General features: G+C 40.5%; 2 protein-coding genes across 4 annotated transcripts in view; both read left to right on the top strand.

The window, feature by feature from the left end:
* Window positions 1–27820, top strand: part of ABHD3 (abhydrolase domain containing 3, phospholipase) — a 29458-nt gene extending 1638 nt beyond the window's left edge. Inside the window, exons 2-9 of one of the 2 annotated variants that reach the window (XM_075744295.1) lie at window positions 574–737; window positions 3076–3258; window positions 4993–5038; window positions 7886–7998; window positions 15749–15922; window positions 16570–16618; window positions 16703–16868; window positions 25696–27820. In XM_075744295.1, the coding sequence (XP_075600410.1) occupies window positions 574–737; window positions 3076–3258; window positions 4993–5038; window positions 7886–7998; window positions 15749–15922; window positions 16570–16618; window positions 16703–16868; window positions 25696–25874 (1074 nt within the window). In that variant the 3' untranslated portion in view covers window positions 25875–27820. The remainder of the gene's footprint in view (window positions 1–573; window positions 738–3075; window positions 3259–4992; window positions 5039–7885; window positions 7999–15748; window positions 15923–16569; window positions 16619–16702; window positions 16869–25695) is intronic. The other variant, XM_075744296.1, reaches the window with a different exon arrangement.
* ESCO1 (establishment of sister chromatid cohesion N-acetyltransferase 1) overlaps window positions 1–27855 on the top strand; it is a 318705-nt gene that overhangs the window by 249765 nt on the left and 41085 nt on the right. The gene's annotated exons all lie outside the window — the stretch shown is intronic.

Genomic DNA, 27855 nt, shown 5'->3' on the forward strand with positions numbered 1-27855 from the left:
TTAAGAAATGTGGTTGCTAAAATGTGAGCCCTTTGGTATACAGGGATTTCCACGTTAACTGGTATACAAACAGAAGCTGTGAGAAAAATCTCTGTATGCAGAGCATTATTAGACATGAGTAACCAATGCAGTTATGTTCTGTAGTATGAGATGGGAGGAGGAATGTCCTACCAGGTTAAAATAGGTACTGCAGGTGCACAAAGTACAGGGATTAAGCATCATTTCTGTGCAGTGCAAGAAAATTGATTCAGTAAAATCTTTCTCACCTACTGTGAGACAGTGTGGCTTTGATTCTTAAGTGAAAGGTATGATGCATATTATTAGAAACAGGTAAGGAATCCATAATGTTGAGTGGGTTTCACTTTTCAGTTGGGCATTTTGACAATTTGTTTGGTGTTGTTTTACTTATCTCTTTATCATGAAAGGAAAAGGCATTGCAAATGATAATATGAAAGAAACCAGTTTACTGGGAGAGGATTTAAACAGGCTTTCATTTATTTGTTTGTTTGTTTGTTTATATTTTTTGTTTGTTTTATATGAATGCCTAGGCCTGACTGTAGTCTCTCTCCCTAGAAACCCCAGCTGGTGGCCAGCAACGACCGTTTCTGCCGCTTTCTTGAGGAATATTGCCCTGTTGTGACAGAAACTTACTATCCCACGATTTGGTGCTGGGAAGGTCGGGTGCAGACACTCCTGCGTCCCTTTATCACCTCTAGACCCCAAGTACAGTACAGGAAGTAAGTATCTTTCTTCTGGAAAGTGATTGATATTGTAGCCAGTGGTTACCTTACTCTGACTGTGTCACAGCTACCCTCATTGCTCAAGCTTGTGCCCTTTTTTTTTGCTTTACACCTGCCTTTACAACTCCATCCTAGGCTTGGAACCATCTCTATCCTGGATTCAATATACAGTAGGTTCCCAAAAGGTCAAGGTTCCCAAATGGCCCTAATTTAGCTCAGAGAGTTCTGGAGCACTGAAATATTGGTGACAATATAGGAACTGATATGGTTATATGTTCACAGGATCACACAATGGTTGAGGTTGGGAAGGACCTCTGGAGGTCACCTAGTCCAACCCCTCTGCTCAAGCAGGGCCACCCAGATCCAGTTGCCCCAGACCATGTCCAGATGGCTTTTGAATATCCCCAAGGATGTTGACTCCACAACCTCCCTGGACAACCTGTGCTAGTGCTCAGTCACCCTCACAGTGAAAAAGTGTTTCCTGATATTCAGAGGGAACCTCCTGTGTCTCAGGTTGTGCCCATTGCCTCTGGTCCTGACACTGGGCACCACTGACAAAAGCCTGGCTCTGTCCTCTTTGCACCCTCCCTTCACATATTTAAACACATTGGTAAGACCCCCCCTGAGCCTTCTCTTCTCCAAGCTGAGCAGTCCCAGCTCTCTCAGCCTTTCCTCATAGGAGAGATGCTCCAGTTCCTTCATTATCTTTCTGGACCTTTGCTGGACTCTCTCCAGTATGTCCATGTCTCCCTTGCACTGGGAGCATTGCTGGCTCACGTTCACCCTGCTGTCCAGCAGGACCCCCACATTCTTTTCAGCCAAGCTACTTTGCAGACAGTCAGCCCCCAGCCTGTGCTGGGGCACGGAGTTGTTCCTTTTCAGGTGCTGAACTTTGCACTTCCCCTCGTTGAACTTCATTCCTGCCAACCCATTTCTTCAGCCCGCTGAGGTCCCTCTGGATGGCAGCATAATCACCTGGTGTATCAAATATTCTGGTGATTGAATGCCATAATTTTGCAAAGGTCATGCAATCACTGTCCATCGAACCAACATGTTCAACCTTAACCATAGGATGGTTAAGGATGTTTCAAAAACATAAAACTTCTGGGATTTTCAGAATAACTTTCACCTGTGGGGTTTATCTTGTGTTCTTTCACACCTAAATTCTAAGAGGGAAAAAACCCTTATATTTATTGTTTGTCCTCAGCTGATCTCTCTCACCCAGAAATGAGACTTAGTTTGGCAAATGAGGCATTTGGCACTAGACCTAAGGAGAAGTACTTTTATGCGCCGGAACCTGGATGCAGCACAAGTTGTTTCAGCTCTGCTTGCACGGTAGAATAGATTTAGCATTTAGCAGCTTCCCTTAGTATTAGTAACTAGGAAACATTTCAATGGTATGGCCATGTCCACTTTTTCTAGCCCTTCTTGTATACTCTCTATTTCAAGGTTTGTGAGGGAAGAAACGTAGTTCCATGGGGCAATGCTTATTTTGCACCATTTGAGATTGTGTTGGCAGTACATTCCCATTACTGAAAAAGGGCAAAGCTGAGCTAAAGAGTCCAACAAGGCTGATGAGCTTTAAAATCTGGAGTAGGTGCTATCAAGACTTCCAAATGAAAAATCAAATGCAAGGTAGGCTTAAATTTTGGTAGTTCCTATACCAACTCTCGTACAATGTCATCATTGCCAGAGAAGAGGGAGGATGCTGCATGTTTCTAAAAAAAGACTGAAACCTTCTTTTCATTATTTAATGAATGGGATATTATCATATTTGCTGCATTCTTAGCATATATGGTTTAAGAGTGCATTCTAGCGAAGTTTGTGGAGATACAAGGTGAAAGATATAGGAGTATGTGTCTGTGTTCTGCGTAAATAAAACTTAACAAAGTGCTTTGCATTATACATGCTGCTGCTTTGGCTGAAGAGAAAAAACTGATAGGTGTTTAACACACTGCCCAGTGTGCTGTCAAAAGATTCTCAGATGATCCAAAGAAAAACTAGAGTACACAAGCCTATATAAAATAGAAGGCAATGCCTTCACATTAGTTATGATCTTCTAGTCCATCAGCAGCTATCCATGTAAGGCCAGCTCTTCATTTACCGTAAACGGGAATCGTTCTGCAAACTGTGCTAACTCATGTCAGCTGGAGGCATGTCTCTTTCTGAATGACAAACATGCAAACATACCTAGTTAAGGTTTTAAATACCTTTGAGTATTAAAACATAATTAAAAATGCAGAATTGATACCTAGTAATTTATACACTGTAAGCACTTAATAGTATGCATGTATTTTAAAATCTAATCAGTGCTGTCTTGAAATGTGCCTTTCAGTGAGCTCATTAAAACAGCAGATGGAGGACAGATTTCATTGGATTGGTTTGATAATAATGACAGCTTATATTATCCGGATGCCAGCACAAGACCCACTGTCCTGTTATTGCCTGGCCTTACAGGAACGAGCAAGGAATCCTACATTCTTCATATGATCCATCAAAGCGAAACGCTGGGATATAGGTGCTGTTGTATTTCATTGCTAGTATTTCGCTTCTACTAATAAGATCAAATATAAGTATATGTATATATAAGGTGCCTTCCTACAGCAAATGAAATCTAAAGACATTAGTTTATGTCAGACGGTATTATTATTGTTACTAATAACAATGGTGGAATTATGTAACAGGCAGTACATTCAGAAGGGCGGTTTTAGTATCTACAGATGTGCCCCAGAGATTGCAGTGAAAGCAAGCTAAGTCTGTATAGGCCTTTGCTGCTGCTGCTGCTTCTTAAACTATAATACCAGTATTTGTGTTACCTTTACACTTTCTAGAGAAGGGGTTTGTGATCAGCTCCAAGAAGCCTCATGTGGATGGGTTGCTGGCAGCAGGCCTCGGAGAAGGTCAGCTTCTGAATCCCAAAATTGCTTGATTCAGCAAGCCTCAAATTTGTGAGTGCAGAAAAGCGAACCAGCCTGCTCTTACTGGTGGTGGTTAAGGAAGAGGTTTGTCACCTCTTATTGTCACTGCTTAATTTAGTTTTGTTATTAAGGCTTCTGGTCAGAGTTGGGTAAAATAAGTGGATTAGTCGATGAGTAGATTCCTTTATGTAATCATTGCTGCTGCTGGGCTTTAAAATAAGTTGTCATTGTTCCAGGATCTGTATTTGGAATATTACATATTGTCTTTGCAGATTGGTACTGGCTATAGTAAGTTCTTCAAATATGTATATATGTGCTTTTATCTACATGTCTGGCTATCTCTTCTCTGTTTGGAGGCTTGGGTAACTGCTTTACTAAATTATGAAAGCAAAGTAGCACTTCAACTGTTCAAAGTACTTTTGAAGTCACTTTAAAACCTACCAGTAAAAAATATCAGAGGAGGAAAGCCTTCAAATCAACAACTTCTTACTATTAATTGTTTAAGTATTCCTGGAAGAAATATCTGTACTTGATCACCTAAGAAAAGAAGGTATAGCATTAAAAAGGAGAGCTTTAGGTCAGATTTCAACAGAATGCTATAATTTTGTTTTTAAACAGCAACATTGGAAAAAAATACCAAAAGAAGTAATTTGTCATACCTTTAACCCATCTAAAATACAAAATTATTACAGTGACATGGTAGAAGAGTAATAGAAAAGTAAGATTTATTAAGAAAGCATAGATCCTTAAATCACAGTAATACTGCTGGAAAATTCAGAGACTCCCATCAGCATAGTATACCAGACCAAAAAAAAAAAAAAAAATCCCATCCCCAAGAACCTGCAACTTAGTTGCAGCTGTCATTATAATTTTGATTTGGTTCATTTCTTGCTATTTAATACAATTATGTAGCTTTGGAGGATGTCTACACATGGATCTCTGACATTCTCTTTCAGAGCACTGCTTTAGGCTCAGCCCTGCGCGGGCAGAGCTTATGTCTCGTATTTGGCCAGCTCAGAGTGCAGGCAGAACAAGATGCATGTACGGTCTTCAGGTAAACCCTGGGGCTCTCATCCTGCAATCTGACCTCAACCAGCAAATCACAGAGCTCATGTAGAGTCCCACTGGCTTCAGTGAACTCCATTTTGGTATAAATGTTTATCCACACAGGTCAGACTTTAAGATCTGTAGGACTGTAAAAATGGATGTGCTGAACTTATTAATGGAACTGGCTTGTTTTTCTGTATGCATTTTCATTTTTTGTGTGTGTTTAAGTTATCTTCTTTAGTGGAATGAACAATGTGTATAATTAAATTTCCTGTCTCAATTTTTAGATGCGTGGTTTTTAACAATCGGGGAATCGCTGGTGAGGAACTTTTGGTAAGGATGGCTTCTAAGATAAACATCTCTCACTTATAAGTGGTATAGATGGAATCATTGGTGTCTATTGGTACAGCTGGATTTAAATGAAAGACACTCAGCATATGTTGAAAACGCAGAGAAGAGAATCTAGTCATCTGGAAGATCAGTCATGTGCCAATACTTATCTTTTATTTTAAAACCCAAAGAGGTCAACTGGTCACCACACAATTTTTATGAACATTTCATTTTAGGAAATAATTTACATTATTAATATCTGTAACATTAAAATGAACAATCCTTATACTTTTCTTTCCAAAAATACTATAGTATCTAAAATGCACACATATGAGAAAATCTGTTCAATCAATGCAATTTTGTCCCGTTGTTTTAACATAAAAATCCAAATGCAAGCAGTCATAATTACTTTCCCAGTTGCCAATATGAGTTTAAACTAGATTTTGATGTGGTTAAAGAGTTGTGCCATTAAAATTGATCCATATTATGTGTTATTGAATTAATGAACTGGATCTTTATAGATAGCTATATCCTAAAAGTTAAATGTGTTCTTGTATTTTTCTTAGCAATTATGACACAAACTTGACTACAAAAGACATTTTTTGTGTTTAGGACAGACGTATCATGTTTGCTTAGAAATAACTGGCAATTCCACAAATGACAAAGTCTTGAAGCTAACCCTTTTCTGCAGCTAGGGACGAGGCATGATGAAATATTGCTGAATAAGCTTTGTTTCTTCATATGCATTTTGTTGACAGTTCTGCAGCTGGAATGAATGTGCATAATACTGGGTATTGTTTTGCATTTTTTAATCCCCTGGTTTCAAACTTTAAAAAGCTCAGAATGTTTTCCCATAATCAGTTAAAGCATTTCAATGCAAATATTGCCGTATTAAGAGTAGTTTTCTGCATACTTTTGGAGATGGATCTACAAAGCAGTTTTGTGACACACAAAGTCCTTATTGATGAATTTCTGAATCGTTAAGAGAAAAGATCTCTTGTTTGGATGCATTGTGTGTATTTTACTGTAATCGGATTTACATCTTTAAGCTTTATAAGATCTTACTGTGAAGCAAACCAGCTGAAATGATCACATTTTCTGCAAAGAGGTTTCTATATTTTAATATAAAATCCCTAGTTAATGAGTTTGAAGCATAGTTGAGCACCACAGTAGAAATTAGTCATGCAAGTAGTTCTTTTTCTCGTCTCTTTAAAGATAGAGTCAAATTTTCACCAAATAATAGCTATTTAAAGAATCAGTTTTAAGGTGCTGTTCTCATTTGTTATTGAAAGTTACCGTGAATTATGTTACGGACTAATCAAATATTAGATTGACCACAGCCAAGGTGAGCTAAGATGGTGGTTTAAAATATCATCATACAATGAGTAGATAGAGAGACATTAAAGTGTCAGGAATTAACTGAAATTAAAATGCAACATATCTCTCTGGCTTTATAAACTTTTAATCAAGTACACTTTCACTTAGAATACATTACGCCCTAGTTACCAAAAATAATTTATTTTTCCTTGTAAACTTGACAATTCAATTAAAATAAAACACATTCACACTGTTTATAATTAATAAGGTGTAAAACAGTGAAGAGTGGTTCATGTGGATGAGAACTGGAAATGCAACATAAATGGAAATTAAAAATGTCTTCATTTTTAATTATCCAAATTTAGCTTTTCTTTCCTTTTTTATCTTTCACTTCAACATTTCAATATTCTTGTTAAACATATTTCAAGTAATTAGTTTCATCTACTTAAACTTGTTAAAATTGCCCACAAATATCCAGGCTGTTTAACTGAAAGCAATTAAAAACCCACCCTTAGAATACAATATTGCTTTATCTTGTTGAACAAATAAGTTCAATTAACTCATAATTAAGTATGTTTATATTTAGTTTTAATGTTTATACTGAATTTTGGCAGGCCAGCCACTATAGTTAGGTCAAGGTCACTAACACGTTGGTAACCACTCTATAGTTAAAAGCTCTCTTTTGCTGTGGATGAAATCTAAAGAACACCATTAGAAAAAACCTTATTTTACTGTGATTCTTACTGTACCTAAAAGGACTTATGTCCCTTATACTGTTCCAGATAGTCCCCCAGATTGTGGCCTGTAGCAGTTGTCTGTGTAGGTGATGCTCAGAAGCTGTGCTTATCCTTCAAAAGCAAGGAAGGGGTTACCCAAATCTCAGTGATGCCAGTGGAAGTCATTCCAAGCCTCAATTTAAGAATTGAAGAGACACTGATGGTAGATAGAGAAGGGATAATATATGTGTTTCATTGCTTTAGTTAATAGAATATTTCAATAAATTAGGTGAATGGCACTGATGAATTTATTTATCTATTTATTTGCTTGTACTGTGTGTAGAATCTAAATATTGGCTATTTTTCAAATGCTAGCTGACAGAACTTGAAATCTAATACTTTCTTTTGCATTTGAATGTGGGTGAAGATGGTAAAATTGTCTTTATAACTTTCCTTTTTGTAAATTGCAGCCTTTATGATATGTTTCCACTTCCTCAGGGTATTTTAAAAATACTGGTGCCTATCTAGTTCTGATCTAGTTTAGCTCATTGCTCCTTGTTCAGATTTTGTCTAATGACTTGGAGGCTGCAGATACTGAAGATATTTGTCACCTGTTTTATTTTGTAATGATAACAAGTATAACTCCTTCCTCCACCTCCTCACAAAATTCTCTGGGTTTATATTTGCCATTTAGCGCAGCTTCACGATAAATGCTAAATTTATCTTGTTATATAAATGATCCACTGTTCAGTTTGCTTTGTCCTTAAAGGATAATACAAAAGCTTATGGAGGCATTTTTCTCTCTGACTCCTTACAGACACCAAGGACTTACTGTGCAGCTAACACAGAGGATTTAGAGGCCGTTATTCATCATGTACATAGCTTGCACCCCTCAGCTCCGTTCATGGCAGCCGGTGTTTCTATGGGAGGGTAAGGTATTATGTAGCACAAGTCTTAGCTTAACTACAATCATAAAATAAGACCGTTGTAGCCTGATGGTAAATTATTACTCTGCAATACTTAGATTACTTACTTGGGTCTGTCTCCAACAGTCAATATTGAGAAGACTTTTAGAAACTTCCTATCTTTGGGGCTTTTAGCTCTATATCAGGGAAGGTCAGAATTGGCCAACATTCAAAAGTTGAGAGGGGTGGAGAAAGACAAGAAACACTGACAGACAGATTGACAGCCAAACAGCTGGGCAATACAATCTTTGGAAACTGTGGAGGCCATCTTTGGAACAGAGGGATAAAAAATAGGAACTAGAGCTAATATACTGTGTTTCTTAGCAACCTCTGGAAGTTACAAGGTTTTTCTTCACTCTGTTTGGGTTCTGCAGTGTGTGGGTAGGTTAGGCTGGAAGAGATGTGGGTATTTGCTCTGTTTGGCTCAGAAGCAAGAAGTAGTATTGTTGAAACCAGTATAGCTTGATACAGCATGTGGTATTAAGACTTGCTGTGTCCTGGCTTCTCTCCAGAAAGCACAGCTAGAACAGACAATGATAGCACAGTTGCTTAGAAAAATCCCTGCTAGAAGCTAGGAAAATGTTCAGACAGCCTCTTTAAGGAAAATCATAGGAGAGGACAACTTCCATTAGAAATACTGTAGACACAGTGGTAACTTCCTGAGACTTCCCTTTTTTCTCATAAATTTTGTGAAGGGTGGGCAGATATAGCCCTGTATATTGACATTAATCTACTGACGACTGGTAGGAGCTTTGAGCTAAATACAGATTTGTTCAAGCAATATAGTTACTGATAATCAAATAATTAATTTGGAAGCCTTTTTAAATCAGGCCAGTCTTTTTCCATTTGTGTTGCTGGGATTTTCCAGTGTCTTCAGTATGAAGACATAAATCTCTGCAGTATGTCAGTGTCTATCTTGCTGGGAAGCCCAAAATTGGGCACAGTACTCCAGATACAATCTCATAAGTGCCAAAATACATGGAAATAATAATTTGCCTAGACCTGCTTGTTTTGCTCTTGCTAACAAAGCACAGCATGTCGTTATTTGTCTTCATTGCTGCAGGGGTGCATTGCTGAGTCAAGTTCTGTTTACCCAGGTCTTTTTCATCTGCTGTCTATCGAGCCATTAATCTGTTCTAGGTGCAGGACTTCACATTTGCCTTTGTTGAACTTCATGAGGTTCTCCCAGCCCATTTCTCCTGTTGAGGTCCCTCAGAATGGCAGCCCTGTCTTCCATTTCACCAGCTACTCCCCACAATTGACCTGCAAACTCACTAAGGCTGTGTTACATCTCATCATCCAGTTAATGAAGACATTACACAGTATTGGCCCCAGTATTGACCCCTGAGGAACACTACTAGTATCTGGTCCAACCACTCCAGTTGGACTTCAAATTGCTGATCACAATTCTCTGAGCCTAGTGGTCTGGGCTGACTCACATTGCAGGTCACCTATTCAAACCACATCCCTCCAATCTGGCTACATGGAGACCATGGAAGACTGTCAAAAGCATTGCTAAAATCAAAATAAGCAACATCCACTCCTTTCCCCTAATCAACAAAGGCAGCCAGTTCATCACAGAAGGCAAGCAGGTTGCTCAGGAATGCTTGTTGTTGGTAAATCCATGCTGGCTTTATCAGTCACCTTCTTTACCTTTACATGCTTGGAAATGGCTTCCAGAGGATATTCCCAAAGCGCTGAGGTTAGGCTGACCAGCCTGTATTTCCTCCTCCTTGCCATTCTTGTAGATGCGTGCCTTTTTTTTCCAGGCATCAGGAGTATCCCATAGTTGCTGCAACCTTTCAAAAGTCATAGAGAGCAGTCTCATAATGACATTGGTTGCCTCTCTCTGGAGCTTTGGTGCCCCTCACCTGGTCCCATTGACATATCTATGTCCAGTTTGCATAACCAGGTCTTAACTCGATCTTCCTCTGCCATGAGTAATAATTCACTCTCCCATTCTCTGCCACTAGGCACAGGGACCTAGGAGGCCTAAGAACAGACCTCAGCAGTAAAGACAGGGAAGACAGGTAGCCTCAGCCTTTTACAAATCTTTTGTCGCTAGGTTCCCTGTTGAATAGTGGTCTCAGGAGGGAATGAAGGCTGGTCAGCCTAACCTCACTTCTTTGGGAAGATCCTCCGGAAAGCATTTCCAAGTATATGAAGGATAACAAGGTGACTGAATTCACCAAGGACAAAACATGCCCAAGTGATCTGATTGCTTTCTATGATGAGATGACTGGCTTCACTGATGATAGGAAAGGAGTGGATGTTGTTTGTTCTGAACTTTTCTTTGTACCAGTGTACTTGTAGAAGCCTTTCTTGTTGCAGAAGCCTTTTTCTTGTTTCCTGCATATCCCTTGCTAGTTCCAACTCCAGCTGAACTTTAGTTTTCTTAACAGCATCCCTGCACGCTTGGGCAATGACTGTTTCTCCTAGGCAGCCCACTCCCCTTCCACCTTCAGGATACTTCCTGAACAGGAGTTTTTTGTTCCTCCATGTGGTCTTCTGCCACTCTTGCTCAACTTTCTGCACATCAGAATGTACCATACTTGTGCTTTATGTTCAGTTATCCTTAAGGTCAGTTTTCTTAGACCTCTTTGCCCATCAGGGCCATCTCACATGGGATCCTACCCACCAGATCCCTGGCCAAATTAAAACCAATTCTCTTCAAATCCAATATTGTAATTCTGCTGCTTACCTTCCCCACTCACTTTTGATCTTAAAAATCCACCATCGAATAATCTCAGTGGCCAAGACTGTTCTGTACCTTCCCATACCTGATGGTTTTTTCCTTACGTGTGAGTAGCAGATCCACAGAACACTGCCCCTATTTGGGTCATTTATCATATATCAAAAGACTGTCCTTGATAGTCTCCAGAAATCTCATCTGCTTGTGCCTTGCTGTGTTGTTGTTCCAACTGATGTTGGGATGGTTACAATTTACTGTGCCTGGTGATTATGAAGCTTCTTTTAGCTGTCTAAAGACTTGGACTCTCTAATTCCTCCTCTTGATCAGGGGTCCGTAGCAGACATCCAGCATGATATCCCCTTCGTTAGCCTCCTGTCTGATTTTGACCTATTAGCTCTGAAGTGGCTTATAACCTGCACCAGGGAAAAGTTCTGTGCATTTAAACAGCACCTTTGTCTAAAGTGCAAACCCTCCTCCTTGCCTTCAAGGTCAATCCTTTGTGGAGAGTCTGTTTGCATCCATCATAGCATAGTCTTGTCTGCCTGTGAGTCCTCCATGTCTCTTTGATCCAATAAATTTGTTCTGTGATTACACACAGACTTCTAATTCCTCCTGTTTCTTCCCATGCTGTGTGTTCGTATGTGTGGTGGCACATGAGATGGGTCACAGTCATGCTGCTTTCTCAGGGAAATGTGAAAGCCTCCGCCATTATGCTCTCCTTTGGGTGCTTCATCAGGGCCTGCCAGGCCTTCGCTTCTCTTCAGGCTTTGTACTCTATCCTTGGACAAACCTAGTTTAAAAATCTTCTTCACAAAGTTAGCAAGCTCTTATCTCCCTTGGCATGCCCAGACTTTTTTGCATGCAAAACATGAAATAACACGATGTATTGCAAAAACATGTTTCACTGGAAATGGTGAAATCCGAAGAAGCATCTGCAGCAGAGGTTTGTTTCAATGATGAGATAAAGAATTAAAGCGCAGTAGTTCTTTGTGAGTAACTTACTGCACGGTGCACCATTACACTAGAACTAAGAGGGCTGGGGTGTAGTAGGTGAAGAACCAGGTTTTCAGGGCTGAAGGTGCAGTAGAAGCTAGCTGTTCTGTGACCAGTTCGGCCCTGAGCGTCATTTCTGTCCTTGGCTTAACCTAGTTATGGTATCCTAAATAGTGACGAAGTCTGTTAGTATGGCACAAGGAATCTGTGTTGTGTTCCTGGCTCTTACCTCACCACCACCACCACTGGGCGATTTTAGGCAAGATGTTCCACCTTCCTCCTCCAATGTTTTTAAAGTCCCAAACCACAAAGAGAAAGCATATGCTTAATTGTCCAGAAAACTGGAGTCTTTAATCATCCACATGGGGACTGTTTCCATGCTTCAAAATTAATTGGAGCACTTGCATGTTTAAAATTAAGCAGGAGCAGAGATCTCACCATGGGCATACTGTGAAAATCATCCACTTGTCTTAATCTTACAACAGTTTTTATTATCTGCCCCTTTTCAAAATTTTCTGAATAGCCAGTTAATCTATATAGGATCATAGAATCATAGAATCATATAGTGGTTTGGGTTGGAAGGGACCTTAAAGATCATCTAGTTCCAATCCCCCTGACATGGGCAGGGACACCCTCCACTAGACCAGGTTGCCCAAACCCCCATCCAACCTGGCCTTCAACGCTTCCAGGGAGGGGGCATCCACAACTTCTCTGAGCAACCTGTTCCAGTGCCTCACCACCCTCACAATGAAGAATTTTTTCCCTACATCTAATGTAAATCTGCCCTCCTTCAGTTTAAAGCCATTACCCCTTGTCCTATCACTCCATGCCCTTGTAAACAGTCCCTCTCCAGATTTCTTGTAGGCCCCCTTTAGGTACTGGAAAGCTGCTATAAAGTCTCCCCAGAGCCTTCTCTTCTCCAGGGTGAACAATCTGAACTCTCTCAGCATGTTTTCATAGGAGAGGTGCTCCAGCCCTCTGGTCATCTTGGTGACCCTCCTCCGGACTCGCTCCAACAGCTCCATGTCCTTCTTATGTTGGGGGCCCCAGAGCTGGACGCAGTACTCCAGGTGGGGTCTCATGAGAGTGGAGTAGAGGGGCAGGGTCACCTCCCTCGACCTGCTGGTCACACTTCTTTTGATGTAGCCCAGGACATGGGTGGATTTGTGGGCTGCAAGCGCACACTGCCAGCTCATGTTGAACTTTTCGTCAATCAGTACCCCCAAGTCCTTCTCGGGGCTGCTTTCAATCCATTCTCTACCCAGCCTATAGTCGTGCTTGGGATTGCCCTGACCCACGTGCAGGACCTTGCACTTGGCCTTGTTGAACTTCATGCGGTCCGCAAGGGCCCACCTCTCCAGCCTGTCAAGGTCCCTCTGGATGGCATCCTGTCCCTCCAGCGTGTCGACCACACCACACAGCTTGGTGTCGTCAGCAAACTTGCTGAGGGTGCACTCGATCCCACTGTCTACGTCACCGACAAAGATGTTAAATAGTGCCGGTCCCAGTATTGGGAGGAACACCACTCATCACTGATCTCCACTTGGACATTGAGCCATTGACCGCAACTCTTTGAGTGCAACCATCCAGCCAATTCCTTATTCAACAAGTGGTCTGTCCATCAAATAGACCAATCCAGAGGCAAGGATGTTGTGCGGGACAGTGTCAAATGCCTTGCACAAGTCCAGGTAGATGATGTCTGTCACTCTTCCCTTGTCCACCGATGCTGTAACACCATCACAGAAGGCCACCAAGTTTGTCAGGCACAATTTGCCATTAGTGAAGCCGTGTTGGCTGTCACCAATCACCTCCTTGTTTTCCACGTGCCTGAGGACAGTTTCTGGGAGGATCTGCTCCATGATCTTGCCAGGCACAGAGGTGAGACTGACTGGCCTGTAGTTCCCTGGGTCTTCCTTTTTACCCTTCTTAAAAATGGGGGTTATGTTTCTCCTTTTCCAGTCGGCAGGAACTTCGCCAGACTGCCAGGATTTCTCAAATGTGATGGAGAGTGGCCTGGCCACTTCATCCGCCAGTTCCCTCAAGACCTGCGGATGCATCTCATCAGGTCCCATGGACTTGTGCACCTTCAGGTTCCTTAGATATTCTCAAACCTGATCTTCTCCTACAGTGGGCGGTTCTGCATTCTCCCACTCACTGCCTTTGCCTTCTGCAACCTGGGCAGCGTGGCTTGATCACTTGCCAGTGAAAACTGAGGCAAAGAAATCATTGAGTACCTCAGCCTTCTCCATATCCTGGGTAACCAGGTTGCCTGTTTCATTCTGGAGGGGACCCACATTTTCCCTCGTCCTCCTTTTATCACTGGCATACCTTCTTGTTGTCCTTGACATCCCTGGCCAGACTAATTTCTGTCAGGGCTTTGGCTTTCCTAACGTGATCCCTGGCTGCTCAGTTTCTCTGTATTCTTCCCAGGCTACCTGCCCTTGCTTCCACCCTCTGTAGGCTTCTTTTTTCTGTTTGACTTTGCTCTGGAGCGATTTGTTCATCCATGCGGGCCTCCTGGCATTTTTGCCTGACTTCCTCAACTGACTTCCTTGGGATACATTTGTCCAATTAAGAAGAAAAATAAACATTCACTTCACAAAGGTGTAAATGTAAATTAAAGCCCACTTGTTCTACAGATCTTCAGAACCTATGACTTGGAAAGGGACTTTCATTTTCTCACATAAAGATTCTTAAACTTTCTCCCTACCACATATATTCTGTCAATTCTGTTAGAGAAGTGGCTTATTCGACTACTGCAACTTTTTTTTTTTTAAATTGGTTTATGGCTCAGTGTTCTTACAGTGTACAGACTGGTGACTCACAGGTTCCTCCTCTTCTGTGGGTGAGAGGGAACATATGCTATCTAACTCCTATATGTGCTACAGGTGACTTTCCTCATTGGGCTTAGCTGTGTGAGCTGATGTTAGGAGCCCACTCCCAAGTGCTGTTTGTTGTTCTTTCCTGCTGGTTCTAACCAACTGGCAAGTCTTTGGTATTACCAAAGACTGGTTTCCCTTTTTCACTGCTGTGCTATGATCTAGTACATTATGCATGGGGATAAAGTCTCTGTGATGGCAGGCTGGTTCATGATGTCTTTGCCAAGGGTTGCTGTCTCCTGAAATCTGGTAGATGAAGCTAAGGTATAGGGCATTGGTGGTTTTGGGAGCTATATTAAGTGGTAGAACTTGTAATGTTTTGAGTTAAAGGCTTGATATTAAAATGCTGGCTGTAAACTTTGGAGCATCAGGCAGTAAAGTAGTACTTGGAGCTTTTCTGTTAATATTTTGCTTTTACTCTCTTCCTGCTATTTTCATTTTTCTACCTTTGAAGGGTCAGGTACTGGTGAACTCTCCCCTTTTTTCAACTCAACTATACATCAGCAGTTGAGACTGTAAGTTGCAATTGGTCAGAAAGGCAAGACTTCAGCCATTTATTTCACTCATAATTTTGTTTTGCTAGTTTTATTCATTATCCAACACTTCATTCTTTACCTCTTTGTTTTAAAGAATAGCTGTGTTGTCTCATATGTGTGAGATGGAGTAAAGGCATTACCTTCAACTCAAAAGACAGCTTCATAGCAAGGCAGGTGTGCCAAGGGCAGTGTGCAATTGTCAGGCACACTGATCAGATTTCTCAGATGAGGAAGATTAAGAGCTTGTAAAACTGTAAAACTTACTAACAACTTGGGAATACCTGTTCCATGAGTAAGATACATTTATTTGACCTTTTCTTCCCTTCTAGTGATATAAATAAGAGTAGTACATCTCTATTTATTTCTAAATGCACTCCTACCTACATCCTACACAGTGCACTCAGTTCCTCTCTGACAGTAGAGTGAGAAAGCAAACTTCATGAGTCATATGTTGATTACATTGATTACCTTTTAGAAGTATTAGGCACAACTGTAGGGCTGATACAAGAAATTATTGAAAAACAGACAAAAAGGTAGCTGATTGTTATATTTGCTTTAAATTGAAGCAAACAATTTGATAGTATATATGTTTCTGTTTTTCATTTCTGTTTGTAGCATGCTTCTTTTAAATTACCTGGGCAAAACTGGCAGAGACACTCCTTTAATGGCAGCTGCAATTTTCTCTGCGGGTTGGAATGTTTTTGAATCTGTAGAATCTCTGGAGAAGCCACTAAACTGGCTTCTTTTCAACTATTACTTGACTACTTGTCTACAATCCTCTATCAGCAGGTGAGTTGCCTTCTAAACTATTTAGCAAGGTGGAAGGATGTTAGCATGAGATCTACAGCAGGTATAATAATATTGGCAAAATTAATGCTGTAACAACACTTCACATAGCTGTTCTATGTGTGTTCTTCTGTAAATTTTGAAATCAAAAGGATCTTTTCAAGAAAGATTGTCATCAATGTCAGTAAATTTCGCTGCTCCTCAAGGGACTCGGCACAAGACCAATGTACTTCTGTATTTATGGATGAAGTGAATGTATTTTTAAATTTTTATACATGCACATATTGACTTAGAGTATTTATACTAATTCTTTTAAGTCAGCCTTCACTACAAAAGCATGGAAGGGACTAGTTCATCCTTTGCTTTGCAAAATTAGGGTGTATTTTGTATTTCCAAATATTTAATTCTCTTAAATTCTCTTACCTTTGGCATCTTTCTCATGGCTTATGCCAATTTTTACTGTGTTGCTGGATGTGCCTGCATATGAATGAACAATTCTTCTGCTCTTGGATTCCAGACAGACTTTTAATATGACAGAAAATTAAACCCAAGCATGTTCTTATTAGGGAGTTATGTATCTATAAAGCAGAGGACTTCTGTTTATATAATGAAAAACAAGCCCTCCAATTTTTCTTTTTTTTTTTTTTTAGGCATCGACAAATGTTGGAGAAATTATTTGATATGGACCTCGTGATGAAGGTATGTGAAAATGTTACTTCTGCTTTAGCTGGATGCTGTTTTCCAAATGCTGACATAGTTCCCTATTTGAATTCTGTACTTCAGGCTAGAACTGTTAGAGAATTTGATAAGCAGTTCACTTCAGTCATGTTTGGCTACCGTACAATTGATGATTACTATGAAGATGCTAGCCCATGTCGCAAGCTGAAGTCAGTAGGAATTCCAGTGTTATGTCTAAACTCTGTGGATGATGTTTTCTCACCAGGTCATGGTAAGTTTAGGCTTTTTAAAATATATTTATATGTATATGCAATCATTAAGACAAACTACATAGGTCTGAGAATGAACTCGGACCTATGTGTGGAGGTGTATTTAAATGTTACTTGTATATAGGATCAAAACCTCCAGGGATGGATCAGTCTTGCAATTGACTTACAGTGTAAGACACATATAAAACAGCTGATGATGGAGAGATCTGATTACTACACAATGCAGAAGCACATGGAGTGGCAATCATTAGCCATTAGTAGACTCTTTACAGTCAGGAGAAAGAAATATGCACATTTAGGGTGTGAGTTATCTTGCTGTAAGGAAGATATCAGATGTATTGCGCTCTCAGAAGCACCCATTTCTATTCACCAAGTACGAAGAGAGCCTATAATGAGGAACTTAGATACAGATGTCTGGATTGTAGACATTCAGAGTTCAATGGAAGTGAAAACAAGTATTTTTTAATTGCCATTTTTCAATGCAGACCCTACAAAGAATGTCTGCAAGTTGCTTATGTTTCAGATGACTTGAAATCCTCAGCTATTGTTGCTCATGATCTCAGTGCCACCTCAAGTGTCTGAAAATTAAAAGTAAGAAAAAAACCAATTTAGCATGTAGGCCAAATTCTAGGGTAAGGAAAGAGATATAGACAAGGTGTGCTCCTAGAAGGAGACATGTTGAAATTACTAAGAATCTAACTAGAAGATGAAGCAGATAAGGGAAAACAGAGTTTTCAGCCTTTCTTCCTATGATCTGCCAAACACATGATCATTGTGAGCATTTTGCTTTTGATCTGAAGATCCAAACTCCGTTGCTAACTGTCTAACAAATATATGCTTGTTCCTGCGGTCTGTGTATTGGTTATAGTGTCTGAGAAGAGAGGGAAAACAAAAGTTAATGTCAGGGAAAACTGCTATAATGTACAGCTGGTTGAGTGGACAGTCTTCAGCAGTGAACACCTGACACCTTTACATATGAAGTTCATACACTTGATTTACTTCAGAGGAGTTTTCTTCTGCCACCACAAGTCAAGTGAGATTCTTGTAGAATGAGTCATGAAACCAAAGTCAGTAGGCAAACAGATTAGAACAACAAATGGAAGAATGACAGAATTGGAAGAGACTCTATGTATGTATGTACAACGCATACAGAAACATGCACACAAATTACTCTATGTAATTCAAAGACCTGTTAGAGACAAATGAGACATGAACAGGGCCACTCCAGTAGAGTGCACTAGAAAAAGACAGTTTGATTTCTTCTCTTGAACAAAAAGCATCCATGCTATGCATCAACAATATAAAGAGGTGACAGCCACCTAAGACGAGGGAAGAAATGTTGACTCTGGATTAGCCAAACTACCTATCCCTTATATTTGGCCAAAACAGAGGCTTAAAAAAAGTAAGATCTGGACAATAGTCTCCCAGAATACTGCATCCACCTTCAACAATTTGCAGTCCAGGGACCTTCTGAGACAGAGTTAGTCCCTTTGTATTCACTTGCCTCTGTGGGATTATTTTTTTTTCCTTTGAAATTGGACAGTTGCTGCTTCTGTTATAAGTATATAATGTTCTGGAAATGAGAATGGATGGGACCAAGACTCTAAAATCTGTGTCCAAATATCAAATCATGCTAGTGATTCTGAAGATAAATTTTTATGGGTGTTATGACCCTTGGGATGACCTTCCTCACAGAACCACAAGGTGGGTGACCTGCTGTGCCATGCTTCTGCCATTAAGTATCTTCAAGAGGGAACAATGGCTTCACCTCTATGTTTAGCTCTAGCTCACTTTGTGGTTTCTGTTTTAAAGTTGAAGTAGTAACTGTGGCAGAAGTGAGCTAGCTATTCAGCACAAGTAACAACAGCAGTGAAGCAGACAGTGTGCCTCTGTCCCTGGAGGATTCATTAACCTTTTCCAGCCTATTACCACTGGGACTGGGAGCTTTGTTAATTAGATTAAAGCTAGTGCAGATACTCCATCCCCTTTCTTCATTTTAGAATATAACCTCCAGCTTTCAAGAGCCAACCATTGACCCCCATGAAGTTCAATCTGAACACAAGAAAACACTTTTTTATTGTGAGGGTGGTCAAACACTGGCATAAAGAGGTTGTGGGGTCTCCATCTATGGAGATACTCAAAACCTGATTGGATACAGTCCTGGGCAACCAGCTCTAACCCTGCTTGAGTAGGGGTGCGGTTGGACTAGATGATCTCAAGAGGTCTTCTACAGCCTCAACAGTTCTGGGATTGTGTAATTTGACCAGCCAAAAGACTGAGTCCCCTAGAGTACCACTGTAGCAGATCTCTTCTCCCCTGGAGCTGGTTTTTAAAAGAAACACAACTTTTGGTGAACAGTGGATTATAGGGATGGTCTCTTGTGTCAGATTATCCTGTTTTGGAAACAGTGTGGCCAGCACGACCAGGGAAGTGATTGTCCGCCTGTACTTGGCACTGGTGAGGCTGCACCTTGAGTACTGTGTTCAGTTTTGGGCCCCTCACTACGAGAAAGACATTGAGGGGCTGGAGTGTGTCCAAAGAAGAGCAATGAAGCTGGTGAAGGGTCTAGAGCACAAGTCTTATGAGGAGCAGCTGAGGGAACGGGAGTTGTTTAGCCTGGAGAAAAGGAGGCTGAGGGGAGACCTTATCGCACTCTACAACTCCCTGAAAGGAGGTTGTAGCCACGTGGGTGTTGGTCTCTTCTCCCAAGTAACAAGCAATAGGACAAGTGAAAACGGCCTCAAGTTGTGACAGAGAAGTTTTAGTTTGGATACTAGTAAAAATTTCTTCACCGAAAGGGTTGTCAAGCATTGGAACAGGCTGCCCAGGGAAGTGGTTGAGTCACCATCCCTGGATATTTAAAAGACGTGTAGATGTGGTGCTTAGGGACATGGTTTAGTGGTGGTCTTGGCAGCACTAGGTTAATGGTTGGACTTGATGATCTTGAAGGTCTTTTCCAACCCAAATGATTCTATGATTTGAGTATCAAACCTATCCTTAGAATGCCTTAGAAGTCCTGCAGTGTAGAGAGGAGTGAAGTAGAGCACCATGAGGAACCTGAAACAAGAAGTGTTAGAGTCTGTTGTAATGACTGTCCATCCACTCTGAAATTCTGACCCTAACCAGCCTTTCTCCATGAAAATATTGGGGTAGTTAGGCATTCACGTATTCCTTGTTCAAGAGTTAATGCTGTTGGCTGTTGTCCTTGTAGTGACAAGTTTACCCTAGAAAGGGCCACCAGGACAATGTTGATTTTCAGCTAATAGCATGACTCTGTTATGTGTGTCTATCCTTGGCTCCTTTTTTGTTTATGCTATGCACCCTCAATGTGAAAAGTTGTGCTGGCAGGAGACACAGGGCACGCTGATTAGCAGCTTAAAAATTATGGCTGCTGCCATCAGTTACTGGAGTTCATTCATTTTTATGCTTTTGCAGGCTGGTTTATGTTAGCAAATGTAAAGGGCTGGTGTTACTCTGGGAGGTGACTTTATTCTGGCAACTGGCTTGGCTTGTTTTTTCTGACTTAAAAGTGTGTGGACACATGGAAGCCTGTGGCAACCGGAAGCAGTTTGCACTCACAAATGTATAATGGATTCAAAGCCACAAAATTTCTTCTCATTCAGGCCCCAGTCTTTTATTGACTTTGGGGACTGGTTATTTCATGCCTCATCTCCCCCAGTAATACCTACCAGCCTTTACGCTACCTTTCACCTCTATTGTAGCTAGCTGGAGTTTCCGACAGCTGGGAAACAGGCCTAGATAACTCATTAGGGAGAAAGCTGTGCCAGAATTCCTTTGTTCTTAAATATCCTTCATAAAGCCAACCACATATATCTTCCTATAACAGAGCTTGAGGGATGCAAACCCAAGTTTGCTTTGTCACTACAAGACACGGACCTAAAGAGAGACTTTCCTTAAAAAGCACAGATGCCATCTCTGTTGCCTCTTACTACCTGATCGTTTCTTCTCATGTAGCTTTTTGGTACACTTTGTAATTGCAGCAATTATTTGTTAATATACTGTGAAAATGTACCCTTTGATCTCAATCCAGTATTAGGAAGAAACAATTCATTTGCAGTCCTTCCTTAATGTTGCTGTTTAAAGTTCATACAGCTTGGCAGCAACGTATCTGTGGTTCAATTCTGGAATGTGATTCTCATATTGCATAATGCTAGCTAACGAAAGTAAATGTTTTCTTCGCTGCATGACACTTCTCTCACCATAACTAATTTAAACGAGCCATTGCTTCAGGAAATATGTAATATAACCAAGTCAATAACCTTTTGTTTAGTAAGTGTGAAAAATAAATCAGGAAGATAGAATTATAGCATTATCAGTGTCACATTTAACTTTTCATCTGAAGTGACATTTTTCTCCTCAAAGACTTTAAGCAGCGTATTAGACATCTGACTTAAATTTCACTATACTAATGCTTAGCTAATTGCTGCTGTTGAGCGTTGTGCCCAAGCTGAAAGCCTGCCCTTGAAGCCAGGTACTGTGCCAGCTCCCTCCTGATCCACTGTGCCACATAAGTGCTCATCTCAAGCTCAGTGATACTTTTTACTGAGCTCTCTGAACCTCTCCTGTCCCTCTGAATCCAAACTTGGAGTAATTGCTCTGAGGTGTTATTTTGCATCTTATTATGTAAACAGCACAGTTGAATGATGTTGTCTAGAGGAACCAAATGGCCAAGGAATGGCCAGACAGATAACAATTAGGGTAAGTTTAAGGAACAGGGAGAAACCAACCAAACAATGGAACAGCAGTGACTTATTTAAGCTTATGCTGCTTCACGTGTATGTTTTTTCTATTGTTCTTTTTTTAAAAATACTTTTTGCAAAGTACATACAACAAATTGGTTTTGAATGAGGTAATTCTGCACCTATGTATTTACATTGTGGTTCTGTGATCACAAATAACAGGTCTGTGCCTGCTGGATCAAACAGCAGTACAGATTTTGGTCAGTAGTAACACAAGCACAAGGTTACATGTGGACAAAAATGAACAGTAGTGTCTTTTGGCATGCTATCCTCTACCCTTGAATGCATTGCATCCAGTGCTCCATTCATCTGCCCTTTACATTGCAGAATTTGCTCTGTTGCATTGTGTGTTTATTTGTGGATGGCTAACAGACCCTGGAAACAGCCTTGAGAAAAGTACCACACCACTGCCAAGCATCATTTGCATTTTGGCACCCGAGACCAACACAACATATTCAGTTCTCTCCCAAGAAGCTGCAGAGCAAGAAGCTCTACTGGGGGGGGGGGGAGTCGTACAAACGGTGACCCAACTGTATCAAGACCAACTATGCCAAGGGCAGGCTCCCCTGTTCACCACAGGGGAGGTAAGAGCAGAGAGGTAACAGCATGTCAAACTTGGCACCTACCAAAAAATCCTCACTGCAGATGGAAGCAAATGACTACGTGTTCAGCACAGTGCTGCAGCTTGTGATAACAGCGATGATCTGTGGCAGGATTCTGCTGTAAATTACTGTTAGTTAGAATAGGGAGAACTTCAGGATGGGGAAGATGACACTCATAAAGACGTGTGCGTGGCTCATACCTTACCTGGCACAGAAGATGGCCTCCTAGTGCTGGTAGGCTTCTAGGAGAGAGCTGCTGTAGCTGTTTGGAGGCAGGCAGCACATGGCACCCACGACAGTATTGCCAATCGGTTTGGGAATGAGTAATTAACCCCAGCAGACTCATTTGGGAGGTATCATTGCGCAGGCAATCTCTGAATGACAGGTGTACAGAGATCACGGTGAACTCTGCCTGTAAGGGCTTCCCCAGCTGGGTTGGCACAGCAGAGGTGGTGTTTATGGCCATCTCCCTCCCACACCCCCAGCAAAGCGCTTTCTCAGCAAGAAAGGGTATTCCTCCCTACCCTTTGACACTAGTCTGACAAAGTAAACAACCATCGTGGTTTTGCACAATCTTATCTAGTCAGGAGGTGTGTTTGGGTCAGTATGCAGCCGATCCTGAATCTATTGGGATTAATGGAGTTCTCATGTTCTCTCCGATTCTTGGACATCGAATCTGTCTCTCCTCACACACTCCTCCCCATACCCTTGTGTATAAACCTATCCACTAGTGACCAGGGAGACAGCTGCAGAATGGCTGTGAAAGTGTGATTCATTGCCTGAAGCAGGAATGGGGGACTCAGGCTTGAGTCTGATCCCCACTTCCCTATCGGGATTCTGTACCAAGCAGAGGGCTTGGTACAGATAAGTGGGCAAATTCCCACATGGTCGGCAGAAGCTGACATGAATTGCAGCCACTGTCTTTGTACACGGCAATGTGTTCATCCACAGAATCCAAGGGGGCCAGATCAGAGATTGCTGGGCAGATTAACTAACTGAGCCAAAACTCCAGATGAGTGCTTGTTGAGTCTGGAGTCTGGAAATGATTCATGTGTTGGATTGCAAGAAATAACACATTGTTTTCTGCATCTCTTGTTTTCAGCCTGTGCTGTTTCCCAGTCAAGGCTGGCAGGCCCTAGGCTTTTATTTCTTTGACTTCTCTTTTTAGTCTTGCTTCAGTATTGCTTTAAAAGGCCCAGATCCTGCATATAGTACTTTCAATTTTCCAGCTGAAAAAAGGAAAAGTCAAGGACTTTTTGTAGAGACAGTAAGAAGCATGGTTTCTTCCACCTAGTAAAGAATCAAAATCACTTACTAAATGCTGTAATCTATAAACTACTTAGATGCATGCAACTTTGAAAGGAAGAAATGAGCGGGAGAAATAAATAACACTGAGTAGCAAAGAATCTCACATACTCTGCTAGAGAATCCCCATTGCTCCATTCAGGGCACAAACAAGTACCTTATGTTACGGGCAGGAACCTATAACGCAACATTCATAAAAGAATAAATATCCCCGATATGGTTGGTTTAGTATCTGTGCTGAGGCCCTGGTGTGGAACAGAGCGTGCCGTTCCAGGTGCTGTGGGTAAGGACTTCTGAGGCACAGACTGCTCCCCTGGCTCTGCAGGTCCAGCGTGTCTGCCCTGATCTATTTTAAATTGTGCATCTGTTTACGGCAGTCATTGCATGCAAGATCTCGTGTGACTTACTCTGGCTGGGGGTCCCTCTTTGGCTGAGGAACGGGCACCGTGCTGTTATTCTGGTTGCTGAAAATGAAAGCAAATCAGCATTGGAAGCACAAAGCAGAGTCTGTCAGGAACTTGGCTATAAAGGCGGCCGCAATAGGCAGGGATAATGACTGTTCAAGGATAATCACCTTTGGAATAGCAAACGTATAAAGAGGTAAAGGAAAACAGACTCCTAGAAATAGGAGTGAGTTGGGGCTGTCTCTGAAGGAAGGTCAGTCAGAAAGGGATGTGCACAACTGAAGCCCCCAAAAAGTGAACCCTATTAAAAATCTCTCTTCAAAAATACGTTAAAATAAATGAGCCAGCAATAGAAATCCTGCGAATGACTCGCTGCTTTGTGTTGTAGTGCCAAGGCATTTTAGTCTTTAGTCGGTGTATGACCTAAAATCAGATCTATTTTTTTGTGGAATCAACCTGTTTTAGACAATACAGTGAAATTCCTACTCCTCCCTTCTGCCTGGACAAAGTATGTCTTCTGTCATCGTTTTTTCTGTCAATCCTGAATAATCAAAATATCTGTATGAATTTTATTTTTTTGCCTTCCATGAAGTTTATTATTTGAAAACAGGAACCTTTTTTTTCAGGCATTCTTCGCTGAAATGTATTGGCATTTCTGCTTGTTCAGGCGTATATTTAGCATACTTAAAACTCCAGAGGAAGTTGCTTAAATGACTTAATTTTTATATCAAGAGTGCAAACACCACAGCTCCGTAAAGCTCCACTGCTGTGTCAACCAGTTCATACGACCATAGTGTCATCCCACCAGACTGCAATGCCGTTCATAAAGTCATACGCGTGTTGGCTGTGCTAACTGACCTTTATTTTCTGTCGCAAAGGGAACTGCCCAGGTGATAGCATTAATCCACACATCTATGCGTATTCAAAATGAGATGCACTGAAGTCTCCCTTTCTGTGCATTTCAAGATCAGTGTGTGCCTTGTAGTATCTGGTCTCATAATCTAAATTCCAAATTAGATCATTTTCTAGCAGTCACTGTTCAGTAGAGAACCACTACCCTGTTGAGTGACATGGAGCAGCTTTCCGTGTCTGTGTGCAGCGGTTTGCCCTTCCTCTTTTTCTGTTTACCTCACCTATTTACATTCTGAGTGCCTCAGGGCAAGAACCATCTCCCAGTGTGTTTGCATGGTCTGGTCTAAGCGTGCGGGTGTAAATGTATGGCAAATCAGATATAATAACGATAATAACCCAGGATCTTCTTTAATATTAGCTGATAGGATATCTTAAAGACAAAATCTTAGCGTTACATTAAAGGTTTTGTGTTTGGAGTCTCCTACAAAAAGAACAAGATTCACAATTAAGTTCCCAGTTCCTCAGTTTTTCTAAAGTTGAATATTGCAGCACAGGTTAAAAACCACAGGCGTGATTTTCCTTTCACTTACACCATTTATACCAAATCGTAAGTATACATTGACATGGGTGCTGCTCCATCAGTGGGACTGAAAGAAAGATGAAGCCTGGTGATTTCTGAAACTTTTCCAGCAGCCAGAAAAATCACACAAATAAGGTGAGTTAATGCTGAAGAGAGAAATGGCTTTTAACAGCTATGGTTCCAAGTGCTGCGGTATGTTTAAGCATATGTTAATATTATGCACATTTATAAATATATTACGTGAGAAACATTTAAGAGAAATTATTTGGTGGCTGGCATTTCATAGAAGGATAAGGACTTAAACTTTTTTCCCCCCTCCCTTTTAGCCATACCAGTAGAAGCTGCCAAACAAAATGCAAACGTTGCTTTGGTTCTGACTTCGTGCGGGGGCCACATTGGTTTTCTGGAAGGAATATGGCCAAGGAAGTGCACTTACATGGACAGAGTCTTCAAGCAGTTTGTGCAAGCTATCTTTGAGCATGGAAACAAATTCTTTAGCATGTAGCTTTGGATCACTATTATACCACAGTGGCACATTCTGACAAGGGCAGTTAAGCTTAATGCACAAATTTTAACTCCTGTAAGCCAGCAAATGGATAAAGTCCATTACTACATGCAAAAATATTTTTTGCCTAAGATTTTGTAGCAAGAAACTAAATATTATGTTGTCACTTTTATATTTATTTTTAATATGCCTTACTAAGAATGACCTTAAACGAAAACAGCATTCTGCATACATCAAATTGCACTTAACCAAAACCATTAAGTAAACAGATTATAATTCCTCAGGATTTTAATTTAAACTAGTACATATTTAGGAGACTTAATTTATATGGCTTTTAGTATTAGAATGGCAACACTCGAAATAGCATATGTTGTCCTGTCACACACAGTACGAGTTGGCCCATTCCTTAGGGCACTGATGGTGAAAATCTTAAAATACGAAAGCAAAAGAAGGAGGGAACACAAAGAAACACTGGTTCTTCAAATAAGTCAAAATTTCAGCATGTTATGCCATAGCATTAGATTGATATCTGCTTTTGCTGTTCTATCATGAGAGTATTCAGATTTAGGGCTAGTTATTGTTTTTTAAACTATGTCAATGCCATACTTGTCTTACATGATTATTTTTAAACAGCTAATTTATAGTGTTTACATATAACCAAAAGATTCCTTTAAAACAGTACTGTAATAATTTATGTTATTAAGACATCTTGCATTTCAAAGTTCATGTAAAGCTGGGTATTATCATATATGTAATATGTACTTCATATACCTGGTAAATGCGATGATTCTGTTATGTTTATATTACCCTGCAAGAACATGTCAGTTTTAAAGAATAAACATTAGAATATCAGGAAATTATGATATAACCTGCTTTAAATTAAAAAAAAAGTATCCGAACCCTTTGTCTCTACTATTGTTTCAGATAATTTCTAAAAAGAATGTAACAATGTTTAAAGAAAGCAGGGGCGGGGGGTCGAAGCCCTGTCTCTTTGGTTTATTTGATCATTTGTCAGCACCTCAGCAATAGGTTGTCAAATCATTAAAGCCTTTGCAGATAGATTTCTGCCCTAGTGGCTTACGAGTTTGTGAGGATGAGCAAGGCATCGTTCTTCTCAGCCCTGAAAGAGCGTGGGAGCCAGTGTGGAACTTTGAGGAAAAAGCACAGTTGGACAGAACGTATTTTGAAACTGTTGGGAAGTCATAATTTAGGGCATACTGAAATTAAAAAAAAAAAAAAAAAAAAAAAAGGTGGCTTTTAACCAGCTTCTGTGGAGCTCCCACCTTGTGCTGATCACTGATTTGGGCCCAGCTACACAAGAGAAGTCAGTAAAGATGCCTTTGCATTTTTATTTTTATCTTTTGAGCGGGGTCAGTACAAGAAGAAAATGTGCATAAAAAAGCAAGTCAGATCCTTTGTCTCAAGCAGTACGTGAACAGTCCTCTTGCAAGGCATGTTTCCTAGTAACAGCAAAGGAAGAACAAAAATACTTTTTGTCTTCAGAAAAAGAAATTAGGACATGCTATACCAAAGCTAGTTTTGTAAGGTGGATGGTTAAATTAAAAAATTGAAAAGCACTTTCAAGTTTTGACTTTTCAGACAAACATTGGCCCTTGCCCAAATAATAAAATCTAATTTATTTTTTCTCTAATAAGGAAAATGAGAAAAGTGACTTGAAAAAGCAAAATGAAATTTTGTGCATGTTACTACAATACATGAAACCCAATGCATTAGTAGAGTGCCTTATTTATTCTTACATTCGTGTCCAGTTTTTATGTCCGTACAAAGCCAATAAGCAATAAACAGTGTATTGAGCATTATATTTGTAAAATTGTTTGGCTACAGTACTGTTCAAAACTCAGCAGCAAGTATTAATAAAAATAAAACCACTTTCATTAAAAGCACACCTTACTGTTCAAATAAAAGTAACATGATTAACGGCAGAATTTATTTCATTTATTTCACTGTCTTATTTCATTTA

This window comes from Balearica regulorum, chromosome 2 (genome assembly GCF_011004875.1).
Source record: "Balearica regulorum gibbericeps isolate bBalReg1 chromosome 2, bBalReg1.pri, whole genome shotgun sequence".
Classification (NCBI taxonomy): domain Eukaryota; kingdom Metazoa; phylum Chordata; class Aves; order Gruiformes; family Gruidae; genus Balearica; species Balearica regulorum.